This window comes from Erpetoichthys calabaricus, chromosome 7, assembly GCF_900747795.2.
Source record: "Erpetoichthys calabaricus chromosome 7, fErpCal1.3, whole genome shotgun sequence".
In the NCBI taxonomy this organism is placed as follows: domain Eukaryota; kingdom Metazoa; phylum Chordata; class Cladistia; order Polypteriformes; family Polypteridae; genus Erpetoichthys; species Erpetoichthys calabaricus.
Genome location: NC_041400.2, coordinates 40356877 through 40372403, shown reverse-complemented (window position 1 = coordinate 40372403; position 15527 = coordinate 40356877). Strand labels below are relative to the sequence as shown.

At 38.6% G+C, this 15527-nt stretch overlaps 1 protein-coding gene across 1 annotated transcript; it reads left to right on the top strand.

Moving 5' to 3' along the window:
• Nucleotides 1-3724: 3724 nt before the first annotated feature.
• On the top strand, nucleotides 3725-15199 carry ccl27b (chemokine (C-C motif) ligand 27b). The gene is made up of 3 exons (XM_028804814.2): nucleotides 3725-3856; nucleotides 8032-8152; nucleotides 14153-15199. The coding sequence occupies exons 1-3, from the start codon at nucleotides 3796-3798 to the stop codon at nucleotides 14289-14291; spliced, it is 321 nt and encodes a 106-aa protein (XP_028660647.1). The 5' UTR covers nucleotides 3725-3795; the 3' UTR covers nucleotides 14292-15199.
• Nucleotides 15200-15527: the final 328 nt, after the last annotated feature.

The following is a 15527-nucleotide window of genomic DNA, read 5'->3' as shown; positions in this document are numbered from 1 at the left end:
CTTTCTCATGGTCTGAGATTCCTTCAGGTGCCTTTTGGCAAACTCCAGGCGGGCTGCCATGTGCCTTTTACTAAGGAGTGCCTTCCGTCTAGACTCTACCATACAGGCCTGATTGGTGGATTGCTGCAGAGATGGTTGTCCTTCTGGAAGGTTCTCCTCTCTCCACAGAGGACCTCTGGAGCTCTGACAGAGTGACCATCGGGTTCTTGGTCACCTCCCTGACTAAGGCCCTTCTCCCCTGATCGCTCAGTTTAGATGGCTGGCCAGCTCTAGGAAGAGTCCTGGTGGTTTCGAACGTCTTCCACTTATGGATGGTGGAGGCCACTGTGCTCATTGGGACCTTCAAAGCAGCAGACATTTTTCTGTAACCTTCCCCAGATTTGTGCCTTGAGACAATCCTGTCTCGGAGGTCTACAGACAATTCCTTTGACTTCATGCTTGGTTTGTGCTCTGACATGAACTGTCAACTGTGGGACCTTATATAGACAGGTGTGTGCCTTTCCAAATCATGTCCAGTCAACTGAATTTACCACAGGTGGACTCCAATTAAGCTGCAGAAACATCTCAAGGATGATCAGGGGAAACAGGATGCACCTGAGCTCAATTTCGAGCTTCACGGCAAAGGCTGTGAATACTTATGTACATGTGCTTTCTCAATTTTTTTATTAATAAATTTGCAAAAACCTCAAGTAAACTTTTTTCACGTTGTCATTATGGGGTGTTGTGTGTAGAATTCTGAGGAAAAAAATGAATCCATTTTGGAATAAAGCTGTAATATAACAAAATGTGGAAAAAGTGATGCGCTATGAATACTTTCCGGATGCACTGTACGTCCGTGCTATTAGGTAATTAAAGAATATTGGGAGGGGTTTGCTGTTTGTTATATTAATTCAGTATACTTAAATACGTTCCCCAGTGCCCACCTTCTATAAACATTTCAAGTGAACTTAAGGTGTCATTACCAGAAGGGCACATGGCCATGTTCAATAAGTGTAAGAGCCAGTCTTAGAAAGTTAATGCTTTAAGTTAAACTGTGTTTGCTTAAGTAGAATTGAATAGAATCTTCTTATATCTGTTAGAATATGGTATAGTCTTCTACCCCTTGTCAGGTAATATAAAATAGAGCTTTCCCGCTATAATCTGGAGTCTGTTAACTGTGAGTCAATTTTGTGGTTGGAATTAGTCCCATGGCTAACATTACAGATTGTAAACGTAATAGGCATACAGTTTTCTGACCATTTAGAAATGGTTCAGCTGTATAAGTAAACTTAAAGAATGAAACAAGATTTATAAGCTTTAAACAGAACTTTCCTTAAACGAGTATTTTTTTTTGCTACATCAAAACTGTGAGTAACTACGATGATGACTCAGAAATGCTAACCAAATGCTCTGTCTTACCAGATTTGCAAGTCTGTGATGTCAAAAATGATGAATATATTGATTTGTCAAAGATCTATCTATACGCAGGTCTCCATTCCAGTGAACAGAGAAAGTATTCCACTACAAGAAGATATCGATAAGAGAGCATATCTTAAAGAGATACTGTACATCAGCCCAGAAATCTCCAAGCAGTCGCAAATCAAACCTAGCCAAGGAGATGGACCTCATGCTGTGAACACTGCACTTGGATGGGTGGTTGGTGGGCCATGTTGATGCGTTTATTAAAAATTACCAAAATTCAGCAGCTCTAGTTTGCAAATGACATTCCGCAATAGCTTGACACATTGAAATGATTCCAAAGACAACATATCTTCGTTTTAAAAAAACTTGAGTAAAAATTCAAAGTAAAACAGTTCACACAAAAATAGAGGAAAAAATTAATGTAGCAAAGAAAAGAAAAGTTCTTGTTTAAGGAAAATTCTGTTTAAAGCTTATAAATCTTGTTTCATTCTTTAAGTTTGCTCATACAGCTGAACCATTTCTAAATGGTCAGAAAACTGTATGCCTATTACATTTACAATCTGCAAATGGGACTTTCAGTCTATGCTAGCCATGGGACTACTTCCAAACACAAAGTGACTCAGTTAACACACAGTTAATAATAATAATATTAATAATAATACATTTTATTTATATAGCACCTTTCCCATTTAACAGACTGCAGATTATAGCAGGAAAGCTCTATATTACCTTACAGGGGGTAAAAGACTACACCATATTCTAGTAACTATAAGAAGATTGTATTCTATTCTACTTGAGAAAATACTAGTATGAGTTTAACTTAAAGCGTTAACTAAGATTGGCTCTTACAGTAAGCCTGCAACTGGTCCTCCTTTTTAAAGACTATAAATATGGTTGATTTTTCTGATGAGTTCTGCACAAAGCTCAGTGTAAAATTAATCAAGAGCGCATGTAGTGCTTTACAAAGTCAGTCCTTAAATGTGTCCTTTATTTGGCCCATTTTGAACAATGCAAAAGCAATCACAATTTTATATACTGTATACATAGCCTGGCAATGCAATGATTCAAAAATAAAGTTTCCCAAACCAGTGCCTAAAAAATTCCAGAATGTGATTCTGAAATTGAATTATTTATCATTATTAACCCTTTCGGCTCTGGATTTTCTGTTTTAATGGGAAAATTTATTTTGTAAGATATTCTACCTTTGGAGTGTCTAGGAAGCTCAAAAATGAAAAAAACTAACAAAAAAAATCACTATTATAATAAAATAGCTGCCAAATACTTCAATCTTCTTGAGGAAAAAAAAAATTGAAAGTGGTGTGCACAGTCTGGAAGCATCCATTTTCACATCCATGTTTCGCAGACTGTATGCCAGTCTCTCCAGTCTGCGCTAATAGTAGCATGCTCGGTTCCAACGGCTGCAAACATACCTGTACTTTACAAAAACGGCTGCATATTTATGAACTAGTAATAGGATGTCGGGGCCAAAAGGGTTAAATTGTATGTAAGGAAGCAATAATCGATGTCTCAGTCCGCCTTATTTTAATCTGTACTCCTGTATAGCACTGTCATGTAACACGAACAGTCTATATCATGTACCGCCCTATGTGTAGTTAGAGCCCATTTAACAGAACAATTGAAGAGCTATGTTCCAAAATCAGCTAAGTACAAAAGATACATTTTGGAGATAAATAGGAAAATCTGGGTCCGTAAGCAGATTTTGATACTAAATCCCTAAAACTATAGCGCTACACTGTTGCAATTAGCAGGTTTTGAAGCTCAAACATATTTTCGGCTCATGGCCAACTGCATGAAAAGTCACAATCACATGTTCACTAAATTTTACCAAAAGGTGTAATTAGCAGATTTTGGAACTCACATCTTCAATTGGAGTCCTTGGAAACATTAAAATGCTAAAAATTAGTCTCTTATTTATTTATTTTTTTTGGAAGGGATTAATTTTTCAAGAATAATGTTGCCTTACCTTTCATCTGACATGAAGTTAGTGACTTAACCAGCCAGTACACTGGAGTATACCATAATGTATCTGTAGACTGCTTTGTGGCGGAGTCAGCTATAAAAAGGCACTATATAAAATAGACGCTTGATTTTTTTGTGTAGGAAACACAAGGAAAGATTTAAAAAGCAGCTAGTCGAGTGATACACGCAGCAGTTTGGTATGCTACCTGTGCTTTCTTGTTGGGTTTTAACTGAAGGATGTGCATTTGGAGAAATTACCTGGAGGGTATAAAGGGTGGAAATTACAACACATCCTGAAAGAGAACACATGCTGTGCTCGTTAAGTGGGTGTGGCCAGATGAGTAAAATCAGAAGCGTGGGGCCTCAGATCTGCCAGAAGACAGGATCAAGTAGTCAGGCCTCGAGGGCTGCAAGATGGATTTCAGGTTGCTTCTGGTTCTCGCTTCTTGCGGTTTGATTGTAGCAAAAACAAAAGGTATGTATTGAAAATGTAAGTTTTGTTGAATGTGTGTGTGTGTTTTCTTTTTATAATTAAGTGGTTGGCGGGAAGAAAAAGAGAGAATTGCATTTGCATATTAAAATGTGTTTTCCTTTTTTAATTGAAAGTTTGTTGCTTTCAACTACCATATCTGCAATCGCTGTCTCTTTACGAGTGCATGATCATTGCAGTTAGTGTGTGTTTAATTGTGAGATGTCCTCTCACACAAAAAATGTATTCTTGTATTTACAGTAGTAACATTTATAATAATACTAAATTAGATCTTGTATTGGATAGATGAGATCTAATTTATGACATGTGTGGCATTATTCTGATTTTAATTTTAATAATCGGGATCTCTCCATTAGATTTTTGTCATTCTTAAAGTTCTCTGGTGCTGACTTTTATGGGAGATGTCATTTGTTATTATTGAGGCGCAGGATCCCTGATGGTTCAAATCTCACTGGAGGGTCCAAGTGTGACTCTAAGCAAACCTTTCAACCTGCAGTAGAATAAAATGTGTCACAAAAGGTGATATGGTACCATAAATCAAAAGGCATTTCACCATCAACGAGCTTATTAAAAAAAAAAATAGTTTGGTTCGTTGTTACTTTTATGGCACCAAGGAAAGGATTGCAGGTTTATTTGACAGATTTAACGAATCAACTGATTGTGTGTTCTTAGAGCACAAGATAAATAATAAATTCATTGGTAACATTACATTTACTTATTTGGCTGACACATTTTTCCAAGGCCACTTACAACATTAATGGCACAATTGGTTACATTTCTGTTGGTTTTCCAATTGGAGCCCAGGCAGGTCAAGTGACTTGCTGAGGGTCACACAGTGGGATTTGAACCCACCACCTCGGGGTTTGACGTCTAAAGCCTTAACCACTACGCCACACTGCCTGCATTCACATGCCTTTTTTTGCCTATTTTTTGTGTAATATGAAAACACAATTGAAGTTTTACTTGCCACACCATGTGATTTTCTTGCACATAATATTTCATATATTTCTATAATCCTGACAAACTTCAATTTTACCAAGATGTCAGCTCTGTGGAAGTTTGCTTGTTTCTCTGAGTTTTCCTGAAAGGGGACATTAATTGGACACTCTAAATCAGGATGCCATAAGTGTAAGAGTGTCCTGCGATGTTAGTCCCTGCCTTGCACAGCAGCTGCCCACAGCTCCAAATCTGGTATAAGCGCATGTCTTTATCTTTAATTCCTCAAAGGAGGATAATGTGTATTTGTATCAGTTTCTTTTTCTTCCTTATTTTGGTGTCTGTAAAGCAACTTAAACATCAAGTGTAAAACTTAATAAGTCAGTCTGAATTATTTTTATAAGAAAAAAAAGGTAAATAGAGCATTCTTCAATTTTTTGACTTTCTTATGGTAAGCAATATTTACCTTTCCTGGAGTAATTCTGCTCTCCATCAAGCAGTCTTCATCTTTTAATATGCATTAAAAGTTCCACTAGTTTAGTTACTAGAAGTCTGAGCCCGACAAGAGCAGCCTGCGGGACACAGTGGTTAGTGCAGGTTAGGAACCGTTCTTACCATCTTGGCCAGTTGCTTTGAACAAAAGTGCAGGATTAGTGTACACTCACAAAATGACTAATCAATTGCATATTAAAATGTTATTAGCTTTGCACTCCCACTGGATGTGAAAGGCTTGTGGATACTTTTAAATGTAAAGCCTGTTCCATCACAAATGGAAATAGGAGACTTGTTTTCTGTTGGTACATGAACATCTCCGTGTATGATCTTGATCCACGAACCGGGCGTAATAAGTGAGCAGACCCTTGAGGACATTGTGAACAGTGCTGTGGGATTTGAAGCAGGCAGGGCTGTCTTAACGTACGGGCACTGGCTGGGGGGTCCCAGAATCATTTGGGTCCACGGTGTTTCTGATGCCTATGTATGATTCTGTTTTGCTGTCAAAACAGGGACCTCAGTGCACTACCTTGCCCGGGGGTCTATGATACTGTTAAGATGGGCCTGGAATCAGGATGACAGAAAAAAACACCTTCTGTTGAATCATTTGAATAGTAGAGTATTACAAGCATTTTGACAGATTGTGTATACAATTAGTCGTTATTGCCTGTATTATTTGTTAAAAAAATAACTTTCAGCCAGAAAAGCATACATGTATACAAATACATTATGCTGGTATCTACTAAAACCGTCTGAATTTGTAATTCTATCCAGACATAGATTTTTGGGAATTCTGTTCAATCCTAAGTCCAAATCATGATATTTGTGACAAAGTCTTGTGGAGCTTTTGAGGCTTCTGTGCCAGAAAGGATCCAAAGTTTCAGTGCTTTGAAAATTGTGACATCTGGTGGTTTACAGAAGCCATAGTGGCCATGAACTACAGATACATACAGACAGCAGAAGAAACACCCAAACACCTCTTCTTGATTTCATAGTTTCGATCCAACAAGTGCACTAAAAGTTTAAGAACGCTCTGTGTGCACATTTTGATGCTATGATCACCAGGTTGCCGTTAAAATTCTACGATAAATATACAAGTCAATATGTGTGACACTTTTCTACAATAAAATAGTGATTATATGTGTTGTTCTAAAGATGTAATTTGTTCCCATAATTATAACCATTGGGCATACATTATAAGCTGCCATTGAGTCATAATTATGTGAGAGAAATTTAGCTGTGAGGCAGTGTGCAAGATTAACTTTCCAACAGTGCCTGGAGAATATTAGTACTAAAAGACGAAGAGAACCATGACAGGATTTCAAGAATGTGCTTATGGCACAGAGCAAAGTGAATGGGACAGGGCAGAAGTGTAAATGGCACATTACAAGGTCACGGCAGCAGAACTATGTAGTATAGTATTTACCTTATTGTCGGATATCAAACTGTTCCCACACTCTTGATCAATTTTTTCCAGTTGGGAATCCCATATTTAATTCAGCATCATCTCTGGATAAAATATGACCAGTAGTTTGACATCCCCTTTTCTCACGTATAGGATAGGGCAAAGCTCTCAAACAGTCAGACCTTAGCAGGTTTGAAGCTTTAGGCATCATCAGTGACATGGTATTGGGACTTTGATGAAAGCACTTTGGTACACTGTTTAAACACACCGTGCTTCACAAAAGTGACACACGCTTCGATGCTTCTGTGTCAAACGTCCCATCCCTACAAGGCATGTCCAGCTTGATCACCACCTGCGACAGTTTAACACCAACATATAGATCGGTGTCACTTTTAGATTTGTTCTGAAGAGTTGCACAATACAGGTACCCTATTATTATACATGGGCTTGTAGTCACTCTTCATATATTTTATGTAGTAAATTAAACTAATCCCAAGGGGGTTTGCATTCTGCACTCATTTGTCGACACCCTTTGGTCCCATGGGCTTTTGTCGTACCTCACAAGTACAGCAATTTTGGGAAAGGAGATGAATAAGAATCCTGGTTCATTTTTTTGTACAGTATAAAATCTGTCTGAACTTTCTGTGTTAGGTTTCATTTTTTAGCCAAGAAATCTAGAAAACCTGACTTGGTTTCAAGATAATTAATGGCAGAAGCATGATTTGTGTACTGTTATTGCTTTTGGCTCTATGGACTGTGATGTTACTTCTGCACACCATTAAATTCATAAAAGTGCCTGATGCTTAATCACTGTCACTTCTGCTGCTTCCATCATTTGCATAAAACATTCTCTCAGCACAGCACAGAGCATGTAAGTTACCATAAGATTATTACATATCGACAAATAAGTTTATCAACAAACAAAAAAACATGTGACTGCCAATTTTCCTTTTTCTACAACATCACAAAATTCAAAACAAATATGTCAAGACATTTTTGAGATTTTGGGGCATTTAGTTTTCTAATGTGGGCGGAGGGGGTTGTTACTCCTAAATACTGATATAGTGAAATGTCTTTTCAGAGCGGATATCTACTGTCCTAGATGTACCATCCTGCCAAATTTCATCTTTTTGGCTAAACGGGAAATAGAGTTTTTATTGATGAGTGACTGAGTGAGTGAATGAGTCGGTCAACTTTGCATTTTATATGATAGATAGATAGATAGATAGATAGATAGATAGATAGATAGATTAGTTTCTAGCAAAATTAGAAGAAAGACTTTAATATATGCTTATAGTTATTTTAAGTAATGGCAATAAACTGTTAGTTTCAGCTCAACGAAAATGCTGCACTCAAGTTGCAGTAAAAATACAAAGGGAAATGCTGAATCGTGTCAAATGCTATGAAGTCCTCAAGAATAATGGAGTATGTGACCTCAATGCCATTATGTGAGTATATTCATATATTACATATTGCTCTATCTGTCTGTCTGTCTATCTAGTGTCTTATGCATCTATCTGCACATCTGTCTGTCAAAGAGTGCTATTAACAGAGAACTGACTCGAACATATGTGCAGAAGGTCAAATACAACACATTTCAGCAAAACGTCCAGCAGACTTAGGTGTTCTGACCACCCAGTTCTTTCCAGGAGATTTTAAACCTGCAGACTGTTCCATCATGAAACCAATTCCATGTGAAATATCCTGTGATATTCAGAATAGCATGGATATGAATGAGGATCCCATTCTCTGAACAATGAAATATTACTCTGGGACAAGACCAGCGTTTCTCAACCTTTAAGTATTTGCGACCCGAGTTGTCATAACAGTTTTAGTCGTGCCCTACCTAACGTTTTTTTGAAGCCCTAATAAAATGTATTCCTATATTTTTTGCTGCCGATACACCGCTATAAGTTTAAAATTTTCCTACGAATAGCGAAATTACACCACATATGGCAACATTCGCGCCCCCTTTTTTGGGCGCACCTCACTGTTTGATAATAGCTGGACTAGACAATATACAATACATTAGTTATGGAGAATATAATCAATTATAACATATAAATATTAAGTCAGTGGCATAAGAAAGAAAGAAAGAAAGAAAGAAAGAAAGAAAGAAAGAAAGAAAGAAAGAAAGAAAGAAAGAAAGAAAGAAAGAAAGAAAGAAAGAAAGAAAGAGGGGAATTTTGGCTTTGTATAGAAGCTCATTAAATAAATAAGTACATAAATTGATATACTGTATAAATAAGTAAATATACACACATACTTTGGTCTGAACACACACCAGAATGACAATAAAGCAAGAAAATTAAAAATAAAGAATATTTCCGACTTGGCAGTCAGTCCTTGTGAGGCATTATGCAAGCATATTGCTGTTGCTATAAAGGAGCCTCCGTCACGTTTCTTGACCCACTTCTGCTGAAAAATTTGTTGGTTAAAAGTCCTCAGTGTTACTGTGTCAGAGAGAAGATGTGCAGCGCTGTTCATAATGCCACTCAGTTTTGTTTTAATGCTCTCCTTTGCTATGACTTCTGGATGTCCAGAGTGCATCCCATAAATGAGCCTGCCCTTTAATTTAGCTTGTTGATTCGGTGGGCCTCTCTTGAAGTGATATAACCAGCCCAACACACCACAGCATAAAAAATTGCAGTGGCCATCACAGAGTTATAAAAGATCTGAATGTCACTTTCCACATTAAAGGAACGCAATCACCTAGGGATGAACAGCCTGCTCTGCCCTTTCATACATAGTTTCTTGGTGTTATGAGACCAGTCCAATCTGTCACTGATGTGGACCCCCATTTAGGAGAGCACCACCTCTACATTCACTCCTTGAATACTGACCGGACATGTAAGCTCTTTGTTGTGGCGAAAGTCAACAATCATTTCCTTAGTTTTACTGATGTTAAGTTGCAGACATTTCTGTTTGCATCAAGGAACAAAATTCTCCACCTGACTCCTACAGTCTGTCTCATCCTCTTTATCAATACACCCTATCATTTCAGAGCCATCTGAGATTTTCTGCATGAGCTGGCGTTATATTTATAGCTTGAAGTGTACAGAGTGAACATAAAATGAAACAGGACTGTTCCTTGTGGTGCTCCAGTGTTGCTCACATCAGTATCAGAAACACAGTCCATGAATCTCACAAACTGCAGTCTGCACAACAGATAGTCCATTATCCAGGACACCACAGGCTCATCCACCTTCATATCTCTTATGTTTACCCCTTGACAGGGTTGGCTGGATGGTATTGAAGGCACTGGAGAAAAACAAGAATCCTCACAGTGCTACCATCTTTGTGTAGGTGAGAATAAGCTTTGTGGAGCAGAGAGATCATTTCATCCTCCACTCCCTAGTGCAGAAAATTAATGTAGCTACCCAAGTGAAATTAAATCCAATTAAAAATAATAGCCACTACGAGTTACATACATCAAGGATATAAGCTACATTAAAGAGTAATTGTCATAATTAAGCTTTATGGAGTTGTAGGATTGATAACACCATGAACCTTTTCATTCCAATTTCAAGTAGACAAGCATATTGATAATAAATAAAGCCATGCAGTCACTGTGGGCTTCCCAGATCTATGATTTCTGGCGCAACTTCCCTGCCCACAAAGTCTGTAATGACGCCACTGCCTTAAGTAGACAAGTTATGTTATTTGTGGATATGCTTTCTGCAAACAAAAAACACATCAGCATCATGCAAAAAAGGCACTTTTTGTGACATATGCACACTTGAATGCTCTCCCAGATCTCTCCCAACTCGAATTTCACACCTTGGTGCAAAGCAACATATTGGCTTCAGTTCAGTTCAGTTCAGTTCAGTTGTAAAGAAGCTCCTGCCATCTTCAGTTATGCTGTATCTTCTGAAGTTTCAAGCACATTTTGTGTTTTTGAATTTCTGTAGTTCCACAATGGACACTTACTCTTGGTAAATTAGAAGAGTTTTTGTATTAAACCCTTCTATAAGTAACAAGCTGGTTAAGGGTGCAGGTGATACCAAGCTCTGTAGTATGGCAGATAAACTCGAATCATTACAGAAGGATGTGGACAGCATACCAGCTTGGGTAGACTTGTGGCAGATGAAATTTAATGTCATTAAATGTAAAGTATTCCATGTAGGAAGTAAAAATATTAGGTGGGAATACACAATGAGAGTTCTGAGAATTGAAAGTAGACCTTATGAGATGGATTTAGGAGACGTAGTGGACTTGATACTAATAACTACCAGATAGTGTTCAGGAGCCATTATATGTCAGGTTATCTAGCGCCCTGATGTGTGCAGTACAGGTTCAAAGAGGTAAAGCTCAACCTTTATAATGCACTGGTGAGGCCTCATCTGAAGTTCTGTGTGCGGTTTTAGTCTCCAGGCTACAAAAAGGACATAGCAGCGCAAGAAAATGTCCAGAGAAGAGCAACTAGGCTGATTCCAGGGCTACAGGGGATGAATTATGAGGAAAGATTAAAAGAGCTGAGTCTTCTCAGTTTAAGCAAAAGAAGATTAAGAGGAGACAGGATTGAAGTGTTTAAAATTATGAAGGGAATTAGTACAGTGGATCGAGAGACTGTTACTTTAACATGAGTTCATGAAGAACGTGGAGACACAGTTGGAAACTTCGTTTCCACAAACATTAGGATGTTTTACTTCACACCATAGAACCATACACACTTAGAATAAGCTACCAAGTAGTGTGATAGACAGCAGGACTTTACGGACTTTCAAAACCCGACTGATGTTATTTTGGAAGCATTAAGTGGATAAGACTGGCAAGCTTTTTTTGGCCTGTTCCCATCTAGAATTTTCAAATGTTCCAGAAGTGGTTCATTAATTCGGTATCCCGTGAAAGGAACACAAATCAGTGCCTTTCCTGGTGCCCACCTTCTCAAAGCACTTCAGGTGAATTAAAGATGCCATTACAGGTGGAGTACATGGACATATTCAGTGAGCCTGCAGTCTGATTTTTTAACCTAAAATCCATTAACTGAACCAATCCCTTTTAAATATAACTTGAACAAAACAAAGTTGTCTAATGTTCCTCATGAGTTCTGCACAAAACCCAATATAAAATCAGTCCTGAATGCATGCAGTGCTTTACCAAAATAGTCCTCATACATGTGTTTTCTGGCCCATTTTAAAAATTACAAATACAATAACCATTTTAAATATATGGGCGACACGATTATTCAGTGCCAGTACTGCTGCATCACGGCATCAGGACTTTAGGTTTGATTTCCATCATGGTCCCTCTGTGTGCTCTGGAGGTTCCTCTGGCTACTCTTGTGTCCTTCCATACACTAAAGATGTGCTTCTTTAGTTAACTGATCAGAGTGTGTCCCCTCGTTGTCCATTACAATTTCTTCTTGCTATACGCCTGATACAGTGCATGTGGAAAGTATTCACAGCGCATCACTTTTTCCACATTTTGTTATGTTACTGCCTTATTCCAAAATGGATTAAATTCATTTTTTTCCTCAGAATTCTACACACAACACCCCATAATGACAACATGAAAAAAGTTTACTTGAGGTTTTTGCAAATTTATTAAAAATAAAAAAATCGAGAAAGCACATGTACATAAGTATTCATAGCCTTTGCCATGAAGCTCAAAATTGAGCTCAGGTGCATCCTTTTTCCCCTGATCATCCTTGAGATGTTTCTTCAGCTTAATTGGAGTCCACCTGTGGGAAATTCAGTTGATTGGACATGATTTGGAAAGGCACACACCTGTCTATATAAGGTCCCACAGTTGACAGTTCATGTCAGAGCACAAACCAAGCATGAAGTCAAAGGAATTGTCTGTAGACCTCCGAGACAGGATTGTCTCGAGGCACAAATCTGGGGAAGGTTACAGAAAAATTTCTGCTGCTTTGAAGGTACCAATGAGCACAGTGGCCTCCATCATCCGTAAGTGGAAGAAGTTCGAAACCACCAGGACTCTTCCTAGAGCTGGCCAGCCATCTAAACTGAGCGATCGGGGGAGAAGGGTCTTAGTCAGGGAGGTGACCAAGAACCCGATGGTCACTCTGTCAGAGCTCCAGAGGTCCTCTGTGGAGAGAGGAGAACCTTCCAGAAGGACAACCATCTCTGCAGCAATCCACCAATTAGGCCTGTATGGAAGCCATTCCTTAGTAAAAGGCACATGGCAGCCCGCCTGGAGTTTGCCAAAAGGCACCTGAAGGACTCTCAGACCATGAGAAAGAAAATTCTCTGGTCTGATGAGACAAAGATTGAACTCTTTGATGTGAATGCCAGGCAACACATTTGGAGGAAACTAGGCACTGCTCATCACCAGGCCAATACCATCCCTGCAGTGAAGCATGGTGGTGGCAGCATCATGCTGTGGGGATGTTTTTCAGCGGCAGAAACTGGGAGACTAGTCAGGATAAAGGGAAAGATGGCTGCAGCAATGTACAGAGACATCCTGGATGAAAACCTGCTCCAGAGCGCTCTTGACCTCAGACTGGGGCGATGGTTTATCTTTCAGCAGGACAACGACCCTAAGCCCACAGACAAGATATCAAAGCAGTTGCTTCAGGACAACTCTGTGAATGTCCTTGAGTGGCCCAGACTTGAATCTGATTGAACATCTCTGGAGAGATCTTAAAATGGCTGTGCACCGACGATTCCCATCCAACCTGATGGAGCTTGAAAGGTGCTGCAAAGAGGAATGGGCGAAACTGGCCAAGGATAGGTGTGCCAAGCTTGTGGCATCATATTCAAAAAGACTTGAGGCTGTAATTGCTGCCAAAGGTGCATCGACAAAGTATTGAGCAAAGGCTGTGAATACTTATGTACATGGGATTTCTCAGTTTTTTTAATTTTCATAAATTTGCAAAATCCTCAAGTAAACTTTTTTCATGTTGTCATTATGGGGTGTTGTGTGTAGAATTCTGAGGAAAAAAATGATTTTAATCCATTTTGGAATAAGGCTGTAACATAACAAAATGTGGAAAAAGTGATGCGCTGTGAATACTTTCCGGATGCACTGTACTTGCAGCTGGATAGAAAACAGATTTTGCATGTGAGAAATTGTGTTATAACAATTGAATGACGTATTTGGTGCCTTTCACTGCATATTAAAAGCAGCGATGAAGGCCGCAGAAAAGAACCAGGTGTTTCCTGTAGCTTTTAAAGTTGGCAGCTTTGGCATAAAGTGTGCAATGGCTTGCCTACCACTTTAGTTTTTTTTTTACTCAAATTGCTACTAATGCCAAATATGAAATCTGACTTGGTCAATTGTACTTCCGTCTGTTAGCATAGCCAACTTTCTCATGGGTGTGGGTTGATTTAATGTGAACTTAGTTTTGTAAAATTTGACTTGCTTGTATGGAATGTTATTTGCTTTTAATAAGTTCCATAAAATGTTAAAAGGAAAAAAACAAGTGTACTTCCTGTCAATTCTCCAATGGCTTCAGCTCCTTTTTTTTTCTTTTTTTTGAACAGGCTTCATATTAAAAATAAAAAATACTGTGTGGATCCAGAAAACAAAAAAGTGAGGAAGTGGTTGAAGCAGATTGAAAAGGAAATTCCAAAACCCAACAGCAAAAAAAAAAGAAAGAGGAGAAAGGTGCGCAAGTGTTAAGTTTTCTACTGAAAATCTCCACCTTTATTCACCACAGCACTGTGCAGAAGCCATTCCATTTTATTTCTAGACTTTTACAGGTTTTAAAAGTTGATTCTGTAAAACCGAAGGCAACAGAGTAGCGCAGTGCCAAAGTGTACCCACCATCTTTAAGTGCAATTAAAATAACACATAAGAAATACGTTTTCATTTCATGGAGCACATTTTATGGTGGCACACAGCGGTCTCATCACTCCACAGTCCCAGACTTGAATGTCTGTGTGGAGTCTTCATTCTCTTCCCATGTATTTGCTTTTCCTCCCACTTCTCAAACACAGGCGTATTAACTTTATTGTGGATTCTCAAATGGCCGTGTGTATGTATGAAGTTTGGCAGACAAGAGGAGACCGCATAGTTTGTTGAGCTCATTTGGTAACCTAATAGCTAAGTTGTCCCACACATCTTGTAAAAGTCGCCAATGGATTGGCTTGCCTACAGTATATGGACTCTGGCCCCGAATTGGGTTGAACTCTTCACGTTTTCAAATTAATCTGAACTCGGCAGCTTGATCTACTTGCTCTGAGAGCCATTGGTGAGGTGACAAGATGTGACTTTTCTTCTGCTGTTGGCCACCAGATCACACCACCCACTTTAGAATGTAAAGGAGGCCATGATCTCTTTTTATTTTCTGGTGTAGGCCTGACAGGATGTGACGTACCGAATCCTCCGGCCTTTCATGTGGGTAACAACTGCAGTTGAGTTTCCTAAAAAAGATGTTTGGCTGCAGTGTTTCAGAGCTGCATTAGTGGCAGAAAACGTGAAAATGAACACACTTGGTGTCTGCTTTTAGGAGATTAAAGTATTGTTCTATTGACATAAAATGTATTGTTTTATTACAGAATATTTCTTGTCATCAACTTATCTATGTTGCAAATTTCTTTTGATTTTTTTTATTGAATACAAATTTTTATTAATCATCTTATTTCTGTGGTGTTATGTATGTCACGGTGGGTTTCTGTCATCCTGTCAGTTTCTTTGCTCTGCTTACATGTAAACAGCAGAACAACCTGGCCAATGAAAACTGGACCCCTGCTAAAGAGACCCTGAGGTTTGTCAGAGGCCAATGTTAGGAAAAGGCTGCTAATCACACTGGGGTCTTTGGTATGACATTTTGGACAAATCATTTGAGTGAAATGGTGCATTTGATTTTTATTTATGCTCTGAACTTTCATATAAGCAGAATGATGGAGGCATTTC